This window comes from Dasypus novemcinctus, chromosome 1 (genome assembly GCF_030445035.2).
Source record: "Dasypus novemcinctus isolate mDasNov1 chromosome 1, mDasNov1.1.hap2, whole genome shotgun sequence".
In the NCBI taxonomy this organism is placed as follows: Eukaryota; Metazoa; Chordata; class Mammalia; order Cingulata; family Dasypodidae; genus Dasypus; species Dasypus novemcinctus.
In genome coordinates, this window is record NC_080673.1 from 167,719,726 (window position 1) to 167,741,945 (window position 22,220).

The 22,220-nt window shown below is 40.1% G+C and overlaps 1 protein-coding gene across 4 annotated transcripts; it reads left to right on the forward strand.

The window, feature by feature from the left end:
• Positions 1 to 3,601: 3,601 nt before the first annotated feature.
• TLR10 (toll like receptor 10) lies at positions 3,602 to 21,232 on the forward strand. Of its 4 annotated transcripts, XM_004459376.3 has the most exons (5): positions 3,602 to 3,681; positions 5,622 to 5,680; positions 16,682 to 16,766; positions 17,732 to 18,640; positions 19,310 to 21,232. In XM_004459376.3, exons 4-5 carry the CDS (start codon positions 17,794 to 17,796, stop codon positions 20,227 to 20,229), a joined length of 1,767 nt encoding a protein of 588 aa, XP_004459433.1. In that variant the 5' UTR covers positions 3,602 to 3,681; positions 5,622 to 5,680; positions 16,682 to 16,766; positions 17,732 to 17,793; the 3' UTR covers positions 20,230 to 21,232. The 4 variants fall into 4 exon arrangements, with proteins under 4 accessions (XP_004459433.1, XP_058155637.1, XP_058155638.1 ...); XM_058299654.1 differs by having other exon boundaries at positions 17,732 to 21,232; XM_058299655.1 differs by having other exon boundaries at positions 16,682 to 21,232.
• Positions 21,233 to 22,220: the final 988 nt, after the last annotated feature.

Below are 22,220 nucleotides of genomic sequence, written 5' to 3' on the forward strand. Positions count from 1 at the left end.
TGGCTGTAATAATGGTATCTCTCTCATGTGGTCATTGTAAGAAATCAATGGTGGAGTATGTGTACAGCAACTATGTCAAGGTCTGGCACACAGCAAATGCCCGGTGGCTATTCCTTCTAGAGGAAACAGAGGGCAGTGGGTAGGAGGAGCACTCCAGAGACCATTGCCTCAGCCTGAATTCTGCCTCTTTCACCTCCAACTGGTGATCCCAGATGGCTATCTAATTGCTCTCTACTTTTATTATCCCAGATGGAGGAAGGATGAGGATAATATCTGCCTCATCAGGTTGTTAGGAGGATTAAAGATGTTAATACACATAAGATGTGTATTTTTGTGCCTGGCACAAAGCAAAAGCTCAATAAATGTTAGTTCTTCCTATTGCCATGCCATCATTATTATTATTATTTTTTTAAGATTAATTTTTTATTTATTTTTCCCCCCTTCCCCGCCCCTAGTTGTCTGCTCTCTGTGTCCATTTGCTGTGTGTTCTTCTGTGTCCACTTGTATTCTTGTCAGCAGCACCTGGAATCTGTGTCTCATTTTTGTTGCGTCATCTTGCTGTGTCAGCTCTCTGTGTGCCGTGCCATTCCTGGGCAGGCTGCACTTTTTTTGCACTGGGCAGCTCTCCTTATGGGGTGCACTCCTTGCACGTGGGACACCCCTGAGTGGCACAGTACTCCTTGCGTGCATCAGCACTGCACATGGGCCAGCTCCACACGGGTCAGGAGGCCCTGGGTTTGAACCTTGGACCTCCCATGTGTTAGACGGACGCCCTAACCACTGGGCCAAATCTGCTTTCCCCATCATTATTTTTATTATTACTATCCTCATTATCCTGTTCTGCCAAATGTGGAATTGGACCTGAACTGCTCTTCATGTTCATTGTAGACTGTCCTGGGCTTTATAAGATTAAATAAAATCAGAAAAGATAGAAAATATAACTGTATAAAAAACTGGAAACAGCTCTATGTCTAAATAAACAAGCAAAAGGGTCAACAAACAAAAATCAGTTTAAAATGGCAAGTGGGGAAATAATCAGTTGGGAGTAAACAGGTAGCATATATCACAAAGAAAATGCTCTTTTCCTTTTTCAATATAAAGAGCTAAGAGGAAAGCACTAAGATGCCAACTGATATATTGGCAGTGAGCATGGACAGCTCAAAACAGGATTCAGTTAGAAAAGAAACATATGCAAAATTTTAACCTCACTAGTGCCACTCATATGCCCTCAGAGTTGCCACTTCCTTTTATTTTTAAGTAAAATAACTTGAGTTCCTCATCTGCATGCTTACAGGAAGCAGTACTTGCTGGGGTTTTGGGAAGAGAGCTGAGTTCAGCTCCCTTGTCTCCCCCATTCTCTCCTCTGGAACTGTTTGTTCCAGTTGCTCCCATCACTTTGAGTTGGTTCTTTACTGCCTTGCCTCACTCTTCCAGACCTTCTGATAGCTTTCATCCTCAAACTAGCACAAAGCCCCTCCTTGCATTCCCCAAGTCAACATCCACACAGGAGGGCACCAAGTTTCCATGAAAATCCATGTTTAAAGTCAATTAACATGTTCTCAGGTCCTCTGCCTCTGAGTCTGGAAGAAGAGAGATCGGGGGTTAGGAGTACTGTGTGTTTGATGAGATAGACACAGAGTTTTTGAAGATGCTTGCCTCGCTCCCAAGACAATATGTAGTTACAAGTACTTCTTGGAACTCAAAACATTTGTTATATCTCCTCCCAAAAAGAGATAGAGGGGTTGGAAGTTGTGTTAAGGAAATTTCTAAGAAATTAGAACAAAGAAGAAGAAGAAGAAGGAGAAGAAGAAGAAGAAATTAGACACTAAACCTGGGAGGTGCATATTCATCTAATAGGCATTCCAGGAAAAGAGAATAGAGAAAATGGAGGGGAAGACATTTTCAAAGAAATAATACAAGCACATTCCACTTAAGGATAAGAATCTCCTCATAGTGCCTAGCAAAATGCATAGGATAAAGACTCAACCCACATACTTCCTTATAAAATTTTAGAACACTAAGGATAATGAAAAACTTCCAGAGAGAGAAGAACTTTGGTCACATACAAGTTTTGGAAATAAAAATGGCATGGCACTTCTCAATATGCTACTAGAAACTAGAAAATAATAGAGTGATATCTTCAAAATTCTACAGGAGACAGAGAGAAAGACAGACACACACACAGGGAGAGGTCATGGCAGATATTTCTGAAGCACAGGGTAATAAAAGAGGAAAGGAGAGAATGGGGGAAAGATTGAAAGGGAATAAAAATATTTCATTACAAGGTTATCGGTACGTGCTCATGTTCTGAACATACTATTCTTTATAATTGGGAATAAGATTCCAGGTGAAGGCACAGAGAGGGGAATATAATCTCTTGGGGCCCTGGAGCAGTGAAAAAAATCAGGGGCTTTGGAAACAGACAGATAAGATACAAAATCTCGGCTCCATCTCTAACTGGATGGCAACCGTGGGCAAGTTTCTTGTTTTCTCATCTTTCAAATAGGAATCATGGTTTTGTCCTGTAACACTTCCAGTATTTAGGAAATAAAGACAAGCATGGTAATGGTGATGATGAAGACAATGGTGATGACACAGAATACTTTTCCTTAACTTGGATCAACTTCTTGCAAATTAATTTAAAAATGGCTAAAGAAACCTTCTCCAATCACTGTCATGTGTTTGAACATGCTGGGCTCTTAGACAAGGAAGAACACATCTTTGGACACCAGAAACACTGAATGATTGTTTTTTTCTTGAGAAGCAAGTAGAGAATGAGAGTATACTAATCATAGTAGTTTGAGAATTTCTGAGGTTAAAGAGATTTTAGAGATTAGTTCATCAAATGAATGAAGAATATCTTCTCCAACATTCCTGATGGGTATGCTTGCAGCACCTGTCTTCATGTGTACATTTACGTAGAGAGGTTGGCAGTAGAGCGGACTGGATTTTTTTTTCTGTTTGTTTTTTGTTGTTGTTTTGCTTTATACAGTTACTTATTGTATTAATTTCCCCCTCCAATAGATGTAGAAATGCATTCATTACATTTCTACTTAGAAATATAGATATATACTTTAAAAAGGAAATTCTTGTTTTAAGAACCCACCGTACCCCCCAATTTCCTATTTACATAAACCTACTACAATTATTCCTTTTTAAAATGCCCAACCCTGCAGCAGACAAATCCATTTGGAAAATCCATCTTCACCAGTGATCTCCATTAGCATCACCTGAATCGCATGTCCAGTAAAAAATAAAAACATCTCAAAAAGTCTTGCTTTTTAAAAATTGATCTGTGTTCTGCAATCTATTATACATGAAAAATACCATGCTTGTTTTACCACTTCACTTCGAGACAAGCCCTGTAGCTAACCCCTTCCCAGCTGTTCCAATCAGATAGCTGAAATTATGGAGCCATGATTCCTACTCCTTCTCATCACCACTTGACCATGCCAAACAATTAGATTAGTGGTATAACTGGTCTGGAGGTAAGGTGGCACTGAAGTGCTCTAAGTTTAGAATGAACTTACGTGACACGTAATGCCACCAGCAGGCAGTAGAGGGCAAAGGAGGTTAAAGCTTCCAGTAAAACCTGATTGAGTCTGCTTCTACAGACAACTCTGGTCCTGTCATTGAATCACACACACCTGCAGCTCTGACTGAGAAGGCACAAAGTTGAAGGTAAGAGCTGTTATCTTTAACACTCATGGAGAAGAAATGAGTAGCTTGGGTCTTTTCTAAAAAGGAGAGAGCTTCCACTAATGTAGATGGCACGTAAGTAGTCTTATAAATATTCTTACTATTTATTATCTTGCCTACGATAATCTAAAGATGCCTGTTTAGTGGTCTTGGGGCTATTTATATGAGGAATTTTCTTGTAGGTATGTGAGGGTTTGGGTTTCCTTTCACAGGTTGCTGATCAGCTCTAGGTAGCATTTCTATCCAGAGTGGACATTCCCAGACATTGTGGCAAGTTTTTGCCCATTTTTTATTTATTGCATACATGTAAACAACATCTGATAGATGGGATCTTTGGCTATTTGAAGCATATTTGTTGATTCTTTAGCCAGTTTTAAAAGTTTTGCATTTGTGTTGTGCCTCCAAAAGCGAGGGTATCTTGCTGGATCTTGTGCAATGTCGTTCTTGCTCAGTTTCCCTCAGAACTCCAAAGTGGCCAAAGAAGGTCATGTGCTTGCTGTAGAGGGGAGGGTGATTCAAATCCTCTAGGCATTTAATCCTCTTTTTTATTGCTTCGTATTTATTGCAGAGACTATCTGTTCCTTTTTGATGCCTACTCATTTCATTAATGCGATGATTTTAGATATTCTTCATAAATCATCTTATTGGACTTCAGAATTTCAAACATTTTTCTTCATAGATCATCTTATTGGACTTCAGAATTTCAAATATTTTTCAATAAAAAGCTAAAATTCTAAATCACAAAATTCTGGCTGGATTTAGCTATGTTTGGTCCCTGACAGTCAAAGTTAATGTTTTTGTGATTATTATGATGCCACTTCACATGATGAGGACTTTCATAGTCTACCATCCTGGTTTTCTTCATCATCATCTTTTTCTTCTTCCCTTTCTCCTCCATTTCTTCAGTTCAACCTTTTTTTTCTTTGTATTTTTATTTTTTCAGTTCAACCTTTTGATAGCTCTATTTTACAAGGCATTTAATTCTTAGAAGGGGTTTCTCAGAGATTGTGTAAACAGAGCTCTTAATTAGGGCTGTGTGCACTCCTCGAGTTTATTTCAATTTTTTTTGTAAATTTATAACTGTTTTAAGAATATATTTACACAAAGGCAAAGCCTCTTGAACTCTGAGCACCTAGAAGAGTGTCACAGAGCAGCTGCATATTGCTTTGGAGAGAGGCAGAGGGGTGAAGAGAGAGGAAGAGGCCACCTTTGCTTCTAGCCAGGTCAACGGAGTTGACCTTAGTAATCATAGCCTAAGCCACTTCATCCCAGCATTTGAGATGCCTTTGGTTTGGGTTTGTCTACCATCCCGAAGGGACCAGAAAAATCTGGCTTGGAATCCCTGCTCTACCACTTTTTCACTGGCTCATTTTGGGCAAATTACTTAACCTCCAGGCTTTAGCTGTTCCATTTATAAAACAGAGATAACAATGGCCACCATTTCAGTGTTGTTTAGGGGATTGAAGAAGGTAATGTATGGAAAGCACTTTGTCCTATACCCGGCATATAGGACACACTGAAAAAATGTTAGTCATTCTAACCTTTATATTGCAAAGATCAACATTCAGTGGGTACTTAACACCTCTCTGTTTCTTTGCATCATTGGGAAAAGAGAAATTGAATGATTAAATATTCTTTGACATTTCAAGATGTCTTTGACCTGATCTTTAGATCATAAACTATTAAGGAAAGTCATTTTCTGTTTTTCATTTGTTTTCAGCATAGTGGTAGTAGTAGTAACATGATAATACTATATAATATTTATTGAATGTATCCTTAATCAAAGGTTATGTGCTATTTTTTAAAAAGTTTCAATGAAATGCTGTAATAATTATGCATTGCCTGTGAGATAGATACCTTTTATTTAAGTACATTAAGAGAAGTTCAAAAAAAGTTAGCTTCTCTCCTTCCCTTCCTTATAGGCAGTCAACAAGGTTTCCAGACGAAATGGTGGTGCTGAGCAGAGGGTTTGCAGGGTCAGGTAAGAGATGGAAGCTGTGGCATCTCAACCCAGATATGGGCTAAATCAAGAGGGCGAGATCCTGCTGCATTTCTTTAGGCCTTAGCTCTCAGACCTAGAAACTTAAAGTAAATTGCTGCAAATTTAAGTACTCTGAGATGGTAAATTTGAAAGTACCTTTGACGACTTAAAGACTATAACTGTCAGTTACAAGTGGCATGACATAACTCTAAGTCATACTGAAGCTTGAGGCAAAAGGGATATTGGTGATATTGATCCTGTCTTTATTTAAAATTTTGATACTTTTTTCATCATGGACTTTTTGCACTTAAAAATCATATTTTTTACTAATGAGATTTTTTGGTGCCCCCTTAAATTTTGTGGCTGAAACCAGTGTCTTTCTTGTCTTACCCTAATTCTTGGACCTCAGAACTGCTACCATTTATAAACTTTTTTTTAATGCAACATTTTTTTTTTAAATTGTATTTTTCTGAAGATACATAGATCACAAAAAATGTTACATTAAAAAATGTGTAAGAGGGTCCCATATACTCCACCTCCACCCCACCCCACTCCTCCACATCAACAGCCTCTTTCATCATTGTGGCACATTCACTGCATTTGGTGAATACATTGTGGAGCACTGCTGCTCCACATGGATAATAGTTTACATTGTAGTTTACACTCTCTTCCAATACATTCAGTGGGTTATGGCAGGGTATACAATGCCCAGCATCTGACCCTGCAGTATCATTTAGGACAACTCCAAGTCCCGAAAATGCCCCAACATCACATCTCTTCTTCCCTCTCCCTGCCCTCAGCAACTACCATGGCCACTTTCTCCACATCAATGCCACAATTTCTTCCATTACTAGTCACAATAGTTTCATAGTAGAATATTAGTGAGTCCACTCAAATTCATATTTTATTCCTCCATTCTGTGGACCCTGGGATGGTAATGTCCACTCCATGTCTAAATCGAGAGGGGGTTTAGATCCCACACGGTTGATGGATGTGATTCTCCTGCTTGCAGTTGTAGGCACTCTCAGTTCCCTGGTGTGGTAGTTGACCATCTTCACTTCTCTCTTAGCTGACCTGGGTAAGACCAATGAACCAGAGAGTAGGCGTTGCAACTCTGCTGAGACTAAGGGCCCAGCTGGCACATGACTAGTCCAAAGATTCAAGTCTCCTGAGTATACACCAACCCTAGCACCAACGATAGGTTCAGTAAAAGTGACAGAAAGGGCCAGTGTACAAGATATTAACAGTTTTATGCTAGGCTTTGTACTATGTGATTTACATATATTATCTGATTTACTCCTCAGCATCAACCCCATCTTACAGATGAGATAACTAAGCCTTTAAGAGGTTCAAGTTACACAGAGACTGAGTGGTTAACATTGAACTTGAACATAATAATATCCATTCCTAACACCTAATTCATTCTCTAACTGCCAGGCATTATACCATATCAGGAATTCACAATACGGATTCATTCATTCAACACATTTTTAAAGTATATTATATACCACCTTGCACTAGGGGATTAAAAAGTTGAAGGCATTCATTCATTATTTATTCATACATACATGCTTTCAACAAGTGTTTACTGAGCTTGTGCCATAGGCCAGGCATTATTCTATGTGATGGGGATATAGCATTGAACAAAATGGACAGGTGTCTGCTCTCATGGGGGGGCAAGGGGTGAAGGAGACAGTCAAAAAACAAATAAATGAGCAAAATTTCAGATAGTGGTAAGTACTCTGCTCCATAGAGAAATAAAATAAGGTTATGTAACTACTAGTAAGTTGGCCACTTTAGGTTAGGTGGTCAAGGTGGGTCTCTTAGAGGAGATGAACTTTAAGTCAAGATCTAAGTGAAAAGAAGGAGACAGCCAAGGGAAGATCAAGGGGGGAGAGCATGAAGCCGAGGTGAAAATTAGCAAATGCCCTAAGGTTGGAATAAGCTGGGATTGGCCAAGGAACAAAAAGAAAGACAGTTTGAAGAGAGTGTGGCTGGCAAGGGAAAAGAGCAGTATGAAATGATGTTCTAGAAGGAGGCAAGAGCAACTCATGGCGGGTGTTGTAAGCAGTCAGTATTAGGAGTTTGGATTTTATTCTAAGTGTGATAGTGCATTAGTTAGGGCTCAGGCTAGCTGCTCTAACAAGTGACCCCAAAATACAATGGCTTAAATAAGATAGTGATTTTTTTCTCTATCATATATGACCTTAGTGTAATGGCAGTTTAACAGGGTCAGGAACCCAAGTTCCTACTATCTTGTTGATCTGCCATCTCTGCATGTTGACCTTTCTGTGTAGTTAAAAACAGCTTTCTCCCATGTCTACATTACAGTCCAGGGTACAGAAAACAAGAAGGGGTTGAAGGGAGGGGCACGTTCCTTTCCCTTTAAAAGCATCTCCTGGGAGCGCACATTTCACTTCCGTTCACTATCCATTGGCCAGAATATAAGCATGTGGCCACACCTAATTGCTGGGATTGTAGTCGTTAGCAGTGTGAGCATGTGCCCAGCAAAACAAATACTGCTAAGGAAGAAGGGAAGACTATATTGTAATGTAATCTGAATCCCTTTCTCACAGAAAGTGCTTTCTCACAAAGAGACAGCATGTAAACAGATATTTATACCAAAACAGGAAAATTGTTTGTAATGTTTGCCTTGATAGAGCTATACAGAGGGTGTTGGGGGAGCATATAGGATAGTGCACCACCCAGGTTTGGGGCAATGTTGGAAGATATCATAGAAGAAGATATTGAAATGTAAGACCTGAGTTTAGCCAGGTGAAGAGTTTATTTGCAGTGATTTGAGTCCATGAAGTCCCAGGTTCCAAGAGCCTTTCTTGCATGGGTGGCTGATACCTTCCACTGGCTGGACCCCCAACAACATCATAATCACTTACATTGAAGCATGGTCCTGCAGAAGGCTTGGGAAAGAATGCTGAGTTTCTCCCCTACTTTTGCAGTGGGGTGATTACATCTACCTGACTCTGACATGAGGCTCATGTGAGACTCAAATAGGAAAATGAAATGATAATCTCTGTGATTACCTGTCTGAGACTTGAAAGGGCTTTAGAAAGTGCTGTATAAACTCAAGATATTATTGTCAGAGATAAGGACTGACCTAATTTGAGCAAACTAAAATTCCAAGTTTGCAGCTGCCTTTTCTTAGTTGCTGGAAAAAGCAAGTGGAAAAACAAATTTTCTCTTTCCAAGTCTCCTCATTTTTCTGCTATTCACTAGTGAAAACTAATGACAATACACCTAGTCACAGTAGACAGTACAATAACCTAGAAATATCTCCTGTCAAGATCAGGGCATAAAGGCCAGCACCAAGCAAAATTGGATTTTCCAAAAGTTGCTTTGTGGTCAAGGGTTGTGCTACTCTTCGGGGACCCCATCAGCTCTTCCTTTTTCTTTGCTTACCAACCTCCCAGAACCTAGTTATAGTATCTAAATTACATTCCAGTTCTCTCTAAAATTCAAATTGCTAGAATATACTTTCCTAACAAATTCATCATTAGGATCATTTGGAGAGTGTGGCAGTTTGAGATTATTTATGAATCCCACAAAGAGAAAGATTGTTTATAAATTAATCTATTCTGGGTGTAATACAATTTGATTATATTGAATTCAGTTGAGGGGCTCTTGATTAAATTACCTGTTAAGATTAGGGCTTTGATTTGAACACATCAATAAGGCATGACACAGGTTGAGTCCCCGCCCCCTTGGTGGGCTATATAAACAGACATCATTCAAGAAGACACACAGAAAAAGAGAGAGCTTTGTCATTTTTGATCCTGCAGACCCTGAGAGAGAAGAGCCAATTGCTTGATAGCATACAGAAGCTGTTGGGAAGAAAGCTGAGACTGATGTACAAAACCTGGGAAAAAATGAGCCCTATGCCAGGAAAGAGAGGAAGCCCTGAGAGACCCAGCCCTGTGCCAGCCTGCAGCTGAGATATAGGAAGCCCTGAGAGATAAGCCCTAACCAGAAGAGAGGACTGGAAGCCCAGAGGGAAAGGGGAAACCAGGCAAAGATCAGCGCCCATCTTCCTTCAACAGGTGGCAACTGACTTTGGTGAGAAAGCAACCTTGAGCTGGACTCTTTAGGGCCTTGTAACTGTAAGTTTTCATCCCAAATAAATACCCTTTTAAAAAGCCAACAGATATTAGGTACTTTGCATCAGCACCCCTTTGGCAGACTAATACAGAGAGCTTTCCCCCCCCCCAAAGATTTGTTTATTTATTTATTTATTTCTCTCCCCTTCCCCCCAACCCCTGTTGTCTGTTCTCGGTGTCTATTTGCTGCATCGTCTTTGTCCGCTTTTGTTGTCAGTGGCATGGGAATCTGTGTTTCTTATTGTTGCGTCATCTTGCTGTGTCAGTTCTCTGTGTGTGCAGCACCATTCCTGGGCAGGCTGCACTTTCTTTCGCGCTGGGCGGCTCTCCTTACGGGGCGCACTCCTTGCATGTGGGGCTCCCCTATGCGGGGGACACCCCTGCGTGGCACGGCACTCCTTGCGCACATCAGCACTGCACATGGGCCAGCTCCACATGGGTCAAGGAGGCCCAGGGTTTGAACCATGGACCTCCCATGTGGTAGACGGATGCCCTAACCACTGGGCCAAGTCTGCTGCCCAGAGAGCTTTTTTAAAATCCAAATTCTGCAACCTCCACCACCCCATCACCACTGGGTTCTGATTTAGTAAGGCTCAGCTGGAGCCTTTGAAAGCTGCATTTCTAAACAATGTCCCAAGGTGAAAAGGTGAACTATAAGGTATATATTGGGACCTTCCATCCAAAAGCACATCTCTAACTAAAGAAAACTACTTCTAAGAGATTGAATAATTATGGTAAATAGCCATCCCTCCTCATATGCACCACCATCAAGTAACCCAATCTCTTTCCCTTCCTGGAAACCATTAAATGCATTGGCATCTAAATTCACTGTACATCATTCACAATGAAACTATTTGGTGGTTTATATTTGAAATTTAGGTCATATGCACGTGAAACACTTCTAAATAAAGAAAATCTTGAATGAGCAAAGACAAGACTTAGATAACAAATGCATTTCATACATTTAGCAAAGGCACAAAGTGCTACACGTGTTAGATTTTGTTGACTGTAAAAAACACAGTTGCATTACAAAAATAAGCAAGTGAAGAATTAAAATGGTGGAGCTAGATCGAAAAATCACAGAATGACATCAATTCTCAACAATTCTAAAAATAAACTAAACTCCTTGCGGAAAACCACAGTATAGCTCAGTTATTGGCATCTTAGGAAGTCTCTCTTCTAGGCAGATGTTCATGTCTAGATCCTAGACCATCACCTTGTTGACAGAGTATAAACAAGCCACTACTTATCTTCTCTGGTTGGGAAATTTATAAGCCAACTACTCAACTTGTGCTTTGTTGCGTTAACCAATTCTTTCTTTCTTTTCTTTTATTTTTTTTAAAGATTTCTTTATTTATTTCTCTCCCCTCCCCGCCCTGGTTGTCTGTTCTCTGTGTTTATTCACTGCGTCTTCTTTGCCCGCTTCTGTTGTTGTCAGCGACACAGGAATCTGTGTCTCTTTTTGTTGTGTCTTCTTGTTGTGTCAGCTCTCCGTGTGTGTGGCACCATTCCTGGGCAGGCTGCACTTTGTTTTGTGCTGGGCGGCTCTCCTTACGGGGCACACTCCTTGTGCGTGGGGCTCCCCTACGCAGGGGACACCCCTGCGCGGCACGGCACTCCTTGCGCGCATCAGCACTGCGCATGGGCCAGCTGCACACAGGTCAAGGAGGCCCGGGGTTTGAACCGCGGACCTCCCATGTGGTAGACGGATGCCCTAACCACTGGGCCAAGTCCGCCGCCCACCAATTCTTTCTTTCATGTTGTTTCATTCTTGCTTTTACTAGGAAGTTCTAGGAGTAGGGGGGAGAGGAGCAGGGAAAAAGTAGTATATTTGTGTGAGGACAGATGAGTTGGATAAGCTTTGTAACTAATAGTTAGAACTCCATCTTGCAGAATAAAAGCCTTCCTAACCATTTCAACTTGGGCTGTTGGAAGCAACTGAAGACATTGATCCTCGGGTTAGCTGGGTTCAGTAGATTGAACTGCTGCACAGAATTCATCTATTACAATATTAATTTGTCTATTTTCTTGATATATTTTCACCTCTACCCAAGTCTTCCTTTGTATTTCAAGAAGATAAGTCCTGCTCATTGTGTTTTCTTGTTGTATGTTGTAGAAGCCTAAACTCCTTGAAAGATGAGGTTGAGTTGTACCAACTGGGGAGTGGGAAGGATAGTGCTCCTTAAACTATAGAAACAGAACAGTGAGGGGAAAAGGAAAGATCAGGGGGTTCTGCAAATGGTAGAGACCCATATCCAGCTCTAGGGTTCCAGCAATAGCAAGGGTTCTTATGCTTAAACGTGGCACAGAGGGAACAGAGCTGCCTGCGTGTAAGGAACAACATGGGATTGACTCTCAGAGGCGTCCATGACGAACTAAGGAGAGAACACTTTCTCCTCATTTTCTCTATTTCTCCTCTCTATTTTCTGAGAACCATCCAAGTTTCCTGAATTTTTGTGCAGTTTCAGGTAATAAACCTTCTTGCAAAACTAAGATCCTGTAATATGATTCAGCAAAGAGTATACATAGGGAAGTGGACTTGGCCCAGTGGTTAGGGCGTCCGTCTACCACATGGTAGGTCCGCGGTGCAAACCCCGGGCCTCCTTGACCCGTGTGGAGCTGGCCCATGTGCAGTGCTGATGTGCGCAAGGAGTGCCCTGCCACGCAGGGGTGTCCCCACATAGGGGAGTCCCACGTACAAGGAGTGCGCCCAGTAAGGAGAGCCGCCCAGAGCAAAAGAAAGTTCAGCCTTCCCAGGAATGGCGCCGCACACACATGGAGAATTGATGCAGCAAGATGACGCAACAAAAAGAGACAGATTCCCTGTGCCACTGACAACAGCAGAAGAGGACAAAGAAGAACACGCAGCTAATAGACACAGAGAACAGACGACTGGAGTGGGGGGTGGGTGGGGAGGGGAAATAAATAAATAAATAACTCTTTAAAAAGTATACGTAACATTCTTCTAAAATAATCATTAGTAGTTATTCACAAAAACACAGGTTTTGTGAAATGAATTATTCAGTGTTACCTATTTTGTTCATCGAAATTTTATTGAATTGAATTTTTTATGTAAGCTTTAACATAAAATATTTTTATATTCATTTTAAGTTGAAGCCCCATGAAAATTCCTTAATTGCATAGCAGAATCCAAATCACATATAACCTGAATTTGATATAATTTACCAAAGAAATAATCTGAACCCAGATGTACTAGTACAGTAGACTCATTCTGTTCCAAATCCCCAGCTCTCTTATCTGCCTCTTCTGTAGAGTCTGTATAAGCTTTATTAGGATTTTTAAAAATTTTGTGGGAAACGGACTTTGGCCCAGTGGTTAGGGCGTCCGTCTACCATATGGGAGGTCCGCGGTTCAAACCCCGGGCCTCCTTGACTCCGTGTGGAGCTGGCCCATGCGCAGTGCTGATGCGCGCAAGGAGTGCCGTGCCACGCAAGGGTGTCCCCCGCGTGGGGGAGCCCCACGCGCAAGGAGTGCGCCCGTGAGGAAAGCCGCCCAGCGTGAAAAGAAAGAGCAGCCTGCCCAGGAATGGCGCCGCCCACACTTCCCGTGCCGCTGACGACAACAGAAGTGGACAAAGAAACAAGACGCAGCAAAATAGACACCAAGAACAGACAACCAGGGGGGGGGGGAATTAAATAAATAAATAAATCTTTAAAAAAAAAAAATTTTGTAACAAATTTTTTAAAAAAGCCTAATTATTCCTGGTCTACTTTGCAGCTAGCAGTGACAAAATTCTTGCCAGTGAGAAAGATGAAGTGGGGAATGTTGGGAGAATGTTTCTAGGAAAGTTTTTGTTTTCTCCTACTTTAGCATGTTCTTGCTCCTTCTTCCAACTTTGAATGAGCATGTGATGTCAAGAACTGCCGTAACCTCTTTGTGACTGTGAGTGAGAAGATGAGAGAAAGACCAAAGTATTATCAAGGTCCCACTGTTGTCACCAAGCCCTCAAATCATCAATGCCAGCAGCAACCCACCTTCAAACCTCATGTCAAATGAAAAAAATAAACCTCTATGGTTTCTGTCACTTGCAACTAAAAGCACTTCAAACTGACGAACCCGGCTAACCTTATTACCACAGTTGTATGACCAAAAATTAAGAGAAAATAAATCCTGTAGATTTATATGGTAGTATATTATTCTGATTGAAAGCCTGGATTCTGGAGTCATACTGCTTAGCTTCAAATCCTACCTATACCATTCCATTCTCTAGTGGGTAATAATAGTGTTTACTTCAGAGGATGTTGTAAAGTTCATGAGAGAACTTGTGTAGCCTGGAACATAATCAATGCTAAATAAATTTTAGCTGTTATTAGATTGTAAAGGAATACAACATTGACTAGGTAAAGGAGAAAATTCTAAATCTGTCTTGCATTTGATTGATTTTCCTGGAAGGAGGAAAACCAAAGCAAATGCCTGTGTATGTTGATTTTGTTAGGCTACGGATTATTTCTAGACCACATGTTGTTTCTGGTGTTATCATCCGAGGCTCCATAAACTATCCCAAACTGCCTAAATATGATTGTACTTTTGAACACAATAGCCCTGAAAATGCTCAACATAATGGTTCAATCCATTTCAGTCCTTGTAAATAATTAATATAAACCTAAACTGAGTGGCATTTGCTAAGTTACTCATTGATCTCCTTGGACTATGTATTAGGAAACTTCAAATGAAAGAATCATCATATTTAAGTGAGATACGATTTCTTAGTGATTGATTTATTATAACATATTATGCAAAACAGGTTGGCCTTGACTCACCTAGAGAGGCAAGATAGCAGAATGTCCAAGAGCTCAAGCTCTGGGCTGACATGACTTCATCTCTACCATTTCTTAACTTTGTAAAAGTGAGAATTACAGAAACTTCCTAAATGTCAATCTTCATGTCTATAGAAGGCAAATAGTGGTAACACCTCCCTTATAAAGTTGTTCTTGTAGGGATTAATCTTTGTTAACTACTTAGCTCAAAGAATGCTAGCTGCTGTTATCCAAAAGTATATCAAAGTGACCACTGTCTCATTTGCAAAATAGATGCTATTACAATCACCCAATAAATATAAATGTATAAATTCATTAAATAGAATAATTTACTCCGGTCATCTTGGATGTGGGTAATGGATTGCAATTATGGTACAGTAAAGAATTAATTTTTTCTGGATTCCTGAAATCTGGAAAATGCCCATGCCATAAACTGGCATCATGGAGGCTTTCTTTTTATGTTCATTCACTGGATGTTATATTAAATGTTAAATAAAAAGGAGATAACCAAGAAAAGACTACCTTAGATAGATTAGAGGAAATGAAAGTGGATGGAATATCTCAGTGAATTCAGGGGAAGATACTAGGCCTGTTTTGGGTTTCCGTCTCCTCAGTCCCATCACTTCCTAGTCCTTTCACACTTTCCTTCCACTGAGCACAGAGTGAGCAAGTAATATGCAAATCTAATTTATGGTATAAGATGGTTGAGCATTTCTGTGCAAATTTGCCCCTTTTCTATTTTCTTTGAAACTGTTTTATAACATATTTTCATTTTTAAGTTATTTTGGGGAGATATCCATATGTTCTCTAGACTTTCTTCATTTAAAAAAAGATAATAAACGTGGTCAGTTTCTAGAAAAAGGAAAATCCAGATGAGAGTGAGGTAATAGTCCCGGTATCATTTTGTTTTAAGTCAGCCTTTTTTTCCCCACTTCCCCAGAAGTCCATGCATGCAACATGCACATGCAGATGGCCTCTCAGAACAACGGGTTGGCATGAAAAGTACAGAGAAGTCTTTCTACACATATTCCTTCCATTGAGGATGATTTTTTTTTTTTTAAACTTCTGCTTATTTATTGGTGTGACCAGTCTGCAGGAGACTGCAGGTCAATGTGTTAGTGCTCAAGAATGCCTGGTATGGGGAGGACAGAGAGTTGAAGACTTTACTAACTTATATTAGAATCTAACCACTTCTCGTCACCTCCCCTTCTGGTTTCTTTCTTGCACGAGTTACTCTATAGTCTCACAAGGAATAAGGAGTCTTCTCTGCCAGCCTTGGACATTTCCAGTCATTTCCACACAACAATCAGAAGAATCTTTTAAAATTGTACATCAGAACCTGTCACTTCTTTCCTCTACATCCTCCATTGGCTTCTCATTTCAGAGGAAAGCGCCAAGTTCTTACATGGTCTTATTTCTCCTCCTATCCTCCCCCCAACTCCGTTTCAGTCATTCCTCAAATTTTCCAAGCGTGCCTCACTTCAGGGTATTTGAACTTGTATTTGCTGTTCTCCTTCTCCAGAATACTTTGTCCACAGGCAGCAAGTGGCTTGCTCCCTCATTTCCTCCAGGTCTCTTCATGAAGGTGTCCTTCTCGGAGTGGAATTTCTAGATCATCCTATGTAAAATGTCTGCCTCCCAGTAACACTCTGTCTCCTTTACCTTAGTTATTTTTCTTTCTAGCTCTTACAATTACCTAACACATTACAAATTTTTTATTTTGTTTATAGTCTTTCTTCTCCTACCTCCTTCACTATAATGTAAACTGTGTTGGAACAGAAATTCTGTCTGTTTTGGTTCACTGCTGTATCCCCAGGACCTAGAAAAACTCCTAGAAGAGTAGATACTCAAGAAATATCTTGAAAATTGAAAATTGTGAACATCTTAGTTCTCTTACCACTCCTGTTTGCATCTAATCAAACAAGTTGAAGCCTGACTTTTTTTTTCAAAGTTCTCAGATTTCTAGAACATCCACAAGTTTCCTCATCTGTAAAATGGAGTTATGTGAGTTAAATGAGATAGTGTATATGAAGCTTTTACTATAAATCTTGGCATATGGGAAGTCCCCCCAAAATGGTAGATGTTTTTATTATTGTTCTATTATTTGACAGTGATCCAGATTGCTTTTGCCACCAACCTGAAGATGTATGGAGGCACTGTGTTTACTCCTTTGTTTTGTACCTTCCATGTGTATGGGTAAGTTTGGCTGAGAGCCAGTTACATGTCCAAGGGACTCCCTATGCCCACAAATACAAAAGTTGAGGAACAATCCCATACATTAATTCAGGGGTCCACAGATAAAAACTTACTTTCAGTTTTCTTGAGACTATCAAAAATGGATGTGAAACTTCCTCTTTTAACCACATTCAAATACATAGACTAGTGCTCTTAATTATGTTCACAATGTTGTGTTACCCTTACCACCGTCCGTTACCAAAACTTTTCCATCACCCCAGATAAGCGTTAAGCATTAACTTATGTTTTCGCAGAATAAAAATTTTGAAAAATAAACAGGGAGGAGTGGTGTAGCTCAGTGGTTGAGTGCCAGCTTCCCATGTACGAGGTCCCAGGTTTAATCCCCAATACCTCCTAAAAACAAAACAAAACAAAACACAAACAAACAAAAGAACCAGAGCTATATAACACAAAAAGTGAGCCCTAATGTAAACTATGAACTATAGTCAGTAGTACAACTATAATATCGTTTCATTAACTATAACAAAGTTATCACATTAATGTAAGGTGGTAATAGGGGAAGGGTATATGGGAACTTTGTATTTTTTGCATGATTTTTCTGTAAACCTACAGCTTCTCTAATAAAATAATTACATTAATTAAAAAAATGGATGTGAGGAGGGTATTGATTATGATGTGCCAATGGAGTTCCTAAGATGAGTTAGGAAAGAGGCACTTCAGCCAGCTATTATACTTCTAACCTCGGCGAATACTGATTCACCTCAAAAATGGGAATGTAGCTTTAGTAACCGGTTTGGATACAACCAGCCAGGCTTGGAGAAGTAGCCAGAGACTTGACTCTACAGGTTGGGAACCTGTTCTAAATTCTTGACGTGTATAGTCAGGGGTTGGCATAAAAAAAAAAAAAAATCCTATAGGATTTAACAAACCAAATAAATGCCTAACATTTTATACTATCTTTCTAGGGTTTTGAACTCATCTTCACCATTCATATAAGGGAGCCAGTGATCAGGTCCTTGGAAATACAATGATACTGATCAGAAACATTTGCATATTTTGTAGTATTGTTCTGTCAGTGCAGGGTGGGAACCCAAAACTGCCAGAAGAAAGTGAATTGACTACCAACTACTCCAGTATGTCTCTGAGAAAGGTCCCTGCAGATTTGACTCCAACCACAACCACGCTGGATTTATCCTACAATCTTCTTTTTCAGCTTCAGAGTTCAGATTTTCGTTCTGTCTCCAAACTGAAAGTTCTGATTCTGTGCCATAACAGAATCCAACAGCTGGCTATCAAGGTCTTCGAATTCAATAAGGAGTTAAGATATTTAGATTTGTCTTACAACAGACTGAAAGCTGTAACTTGCTATTCACTGGCAGGTCTCAGACATTTAGACCTTTCTTTCAATGACTTTGACACTGTGCCTATCTGTGAGGAGATTGGCAGCCTGTCAAAACTGGAAATCCTAGGCTTGAGTGGGGCAAAAATACGAAAGTCAGACTTCCAGAAAATTGCTCATTTGCATCTAAATACTGTGTTCTTAGGCTTGAAAACTCTTTCTCATTATGAAGAAGGCAGTCTGCCCCTCCTAAACACAACAAAACTTCACATTTTTGTACCAATGGACACAAATTTCTGGGTTCTTTTGCGTGATGGAATGAAGACTGCAAAAATATTAGAAATGACAAATATAGATGGCAAAAGCCAATTTGCAAGTTATGAAACTCAACCCAGTCTTATTTTAGAAAATGCTAAAACATCTACTTTGTTACTTAATGAAGTTGATTTACTCTGGGATGACCTTTTCCTCATCTTCCAGCTTGTTTGGCATTCATCAGTGGAATACTTCCAGATCCAAAATGTGACTTTTGGAGGTAAGGTTTACCTCAACCACAATTCATTTAACTACTCAAATACTGTAATGAGAACAATAAAATTGGAGCATGTACACTTCAGAGTTTTTCATATTCCACAAGATAGAGTTTATCTGCTTTTTACTAAAATGGATTTGGAAAACCTGACAATATCAGATGCACAAATGCCACACATGCTTTTTCCTGATTACCCTACAAGATTCCAATATTTAAATTTTGCAAGCAATATCTTAACAGATGACCTGTTTAAAAATCCTATCCAATTGCCTCATTTGAAAACGCTCATTTTGACGGGTAATAAACTGGAAACACTTTCCTTAGTGAGTTCCTTTGCTAACAGCACACCCTTGAAGCACTTAGATCTGAGCCAAAACCTATTGCAACATGAAAATGATGAAAATTGTTCCTGGCCAGAAACTGTGGTCACAGTGAACCTGTCATCCAATAAATTTGCTGATTCTGTTTTCAGGTGCTTGCCCCCAAATATTCAAATACTTGACTTGAATAATAACAAAATTCAAACTGTCCCTAAAGAGATTGCTCATCTGACGTCTTTACAAGAACTACACATTGCATTTAATTTTCTAACTGATCTCCCAGGGTGCAGTCACTTCAGAAAACTCTCAATTCTGGACATTGAAATGAACTTAATTCTCAGCCCTTCTCTAGATTTTTTTCAGAATTGCCAGCAAGTGAGAACTCTCAATGCAGGAAGAAATCCATTCCGGTGTACCTGTGAATTAAGAGACTTCATTCAGCTTGAAAAAAATTCAGAGGGCATGATGGTTGGATGGTCAGATTCATACATCTGTGAATATCCTTTGAATCTAAGGGGGACTCAGTTAAAGGATGTTCATCTACCCGAGTTATCGTGCAACACAGCTCTGTTGATTGTCACCATCGTGGTCATCATGCTGACTCTGGGGGTGGCAGTGGCTTTCTGCTGTGTCCACTTTGATTTCCTGTGGTATCTCAGGATGCTGTGTCAATGGGCAAAGACATGGCATGAAGTTAGGATGACAACTCAAGAACAGCTAAAGAGAAATATCCAATTCCATGCATTTATTTCATACAGTGAACACAATTCTCTCTGGGTGAAGAATGAATTGATTCCCAACCTAGAGAAAGATGATGGTTCTGTGTCGATTTGCCTTCATGAGAGACACTTTGATCCTGGCAAGAGCATTGCTGAAAATATCAGAAGCTGCATTGAAAAAAGCTATAAGTCCATCTTTGTTTTGTCTCCTAGCTTTGTCCAGAGTGAGTGGTGCCATTATGATGCCTGCTTTGCCCACTGCAATCTCTCCCATGAAAATCCCAATTACTTAATCTTCATTTTGCTGGAACCCATTCCACTCTACTGCATTCCCACCAAGTATCATAAGCTGAGAGCGCTCATGGAAAAGAAAACATACTTGGAATGGCCCAAGGATAGGCGTAAATGTAGGCTGTTTTGGGCAAACCTTCAGGCTGCTGTTAATGTTAATTTATCAGAAACCAGAGAGATGTTGGAACTACCGACATTCACAGAGCTCGATGAAGAGTCCCGAGGTTCTGCCATGTCTCTGATAAGAACAGACTACCTTTAAAACCCCACTCCCCTAATAGTTTGGACATAAATTGATACAACCTTTATGATGGCAATTTGGCAATATCTATTAAAATATTGTTATCATTCCTTTCATGTCAGTTCCTTGAAGGATTTCTAAGAATATATCCTATAGAAATACCCACACAACTTTGCAAAGGTTTATGTAAAAAGGTGTTCATCTCAACATTATTTATAATGAAGCCTGAATGTCCACTAAATAAGGATTGATTAAATAAATTATAGTCCATTAATATAATAGAAAAGTATACAACCATTTTAAAAAGGCATGAGGCAGATCTGTATTTACTAGTATGGAGAAAGTTACATTAATATATACTTTATGCATTGAGATAAAAGTCTGAAGGAATCTGTACCAGTTTGGTATTATTGATGAATTCCAAAAGAAATATTGGATTATGTTTGTAAACTGATCTTTTCCTCTGGGCATATTGGATTATATTGGATTCATTGGTTTACTTGATTAAGTAATTATGTAAACCTCTTGTGCCAGATAAAAGGCATGGCAAAGGACAGAGTTAAGGGTTTTTGATGTTGGAGTTTTGATGTTGGAGTTTGATGCTGAGGCCTTAAGCTGGAGGCCCAGGAATTAAGCACACAGAGGAAAGAGAAGCTAGCCCCAGGATGGGAGGAACCCAGGATGCCTGAACCCTTTCAGACATCAGCAACCATCTTGCTCCAACACGTGAAGACAGACTTTGGTGAGGGAAGTACCTTATGCTTTATGTCCTGGTATCTGTAAGCTTCTACCCCAAATAAATACCCTTCATAAAAACCAACCAATTTCTGGTATTTTGCATCAGCACTCCTTTGGCTGACTAATACAGAATCTAAACGAGTACACTGATGGTTTGGGTCTGGGGATTGGATTTCAGGGAGCTTTGCTTTCTACATCATATACTTTTATAATGTTTGAATTATTTAGAACGAATTTGTATTTCTTTTATAAGTAGAAAAGCAATAAAATTAATTTTTAAAGTCTATACATCTCACTCAATTTTGCTTGATTCTTCCCTTCTCATCTCATGTCACAGAAAGAAAACAGCATCTCCTGAATTCTTTAAAATTATATTTCAAAAGCAAACATATCACTTCCCTGATTAGAAAAATTCAGTGGCTCACCCACATGATAAAGGAAGAAAATGTCATGCTTCTTTAAGATCTGGCACCTAACTCCCCTTTCCTCCTTGCCTCCTAGCCATCAAGGAAAGAGACACCTGTCCCACCCTCCAGGGGAGGAGTTGTACCTCATGGAGGGTAGCAAAGAGCGTAACATCACCGTGACCAGGAACAGCAGTCCTAGGTCCCAACCAACTCCACAGTTTGCAGCTCTCGGGGTTGCCAACAATAGCACGACTCACATGGGCATGGGATGGAACAACATTTACTCACATAGAGAAGGGACAAAGCACGGTCTGCTTCACTAGTGCATGTCCATCCCCCATGGCCAGTGGGTCTTGCTCCACAGCTGATGCGGGAAGACCATCTATGTTCATCACTTTCAAGCTCATGCCTTGGGTGATGGACCCCATTCCCTCTTCTCCAGGAAGAAATACAGCAGTAGGGTTGGCCAGGTGTCATATGATGCACACATGTAGTAGTTTGGAGGAAAGTTTATATATGTGTGGGAGCAAAAGAGAAAGGAATGTGTGAGCAGGGCTTTCTCTGCTGTTTGATGTCATGTTACCCCAAGAAGGGAATCAGCCTATGTTCCCGTCCCGTCTCCAAAGCCAAGGCAACACATTTCTGGTTGTAAGCATGGGGTTCATGTGTGGGTCACAGGGAAGAGTGGCAGACTGTGTTCAGGCCACTTCTTTCCGCACTGTCAGGTTGTTGGTCCCTTCCCAGAACATCCAGTCCTCTCCCATGCCTCCAGACCCTTGCATATGGTATCATGCCTGCCAATAATGCCCTTCCTGCCTTGGTCCACTCAGGAAATCTTAGAAATCTTTCAAGAAACAATCCAAAGGT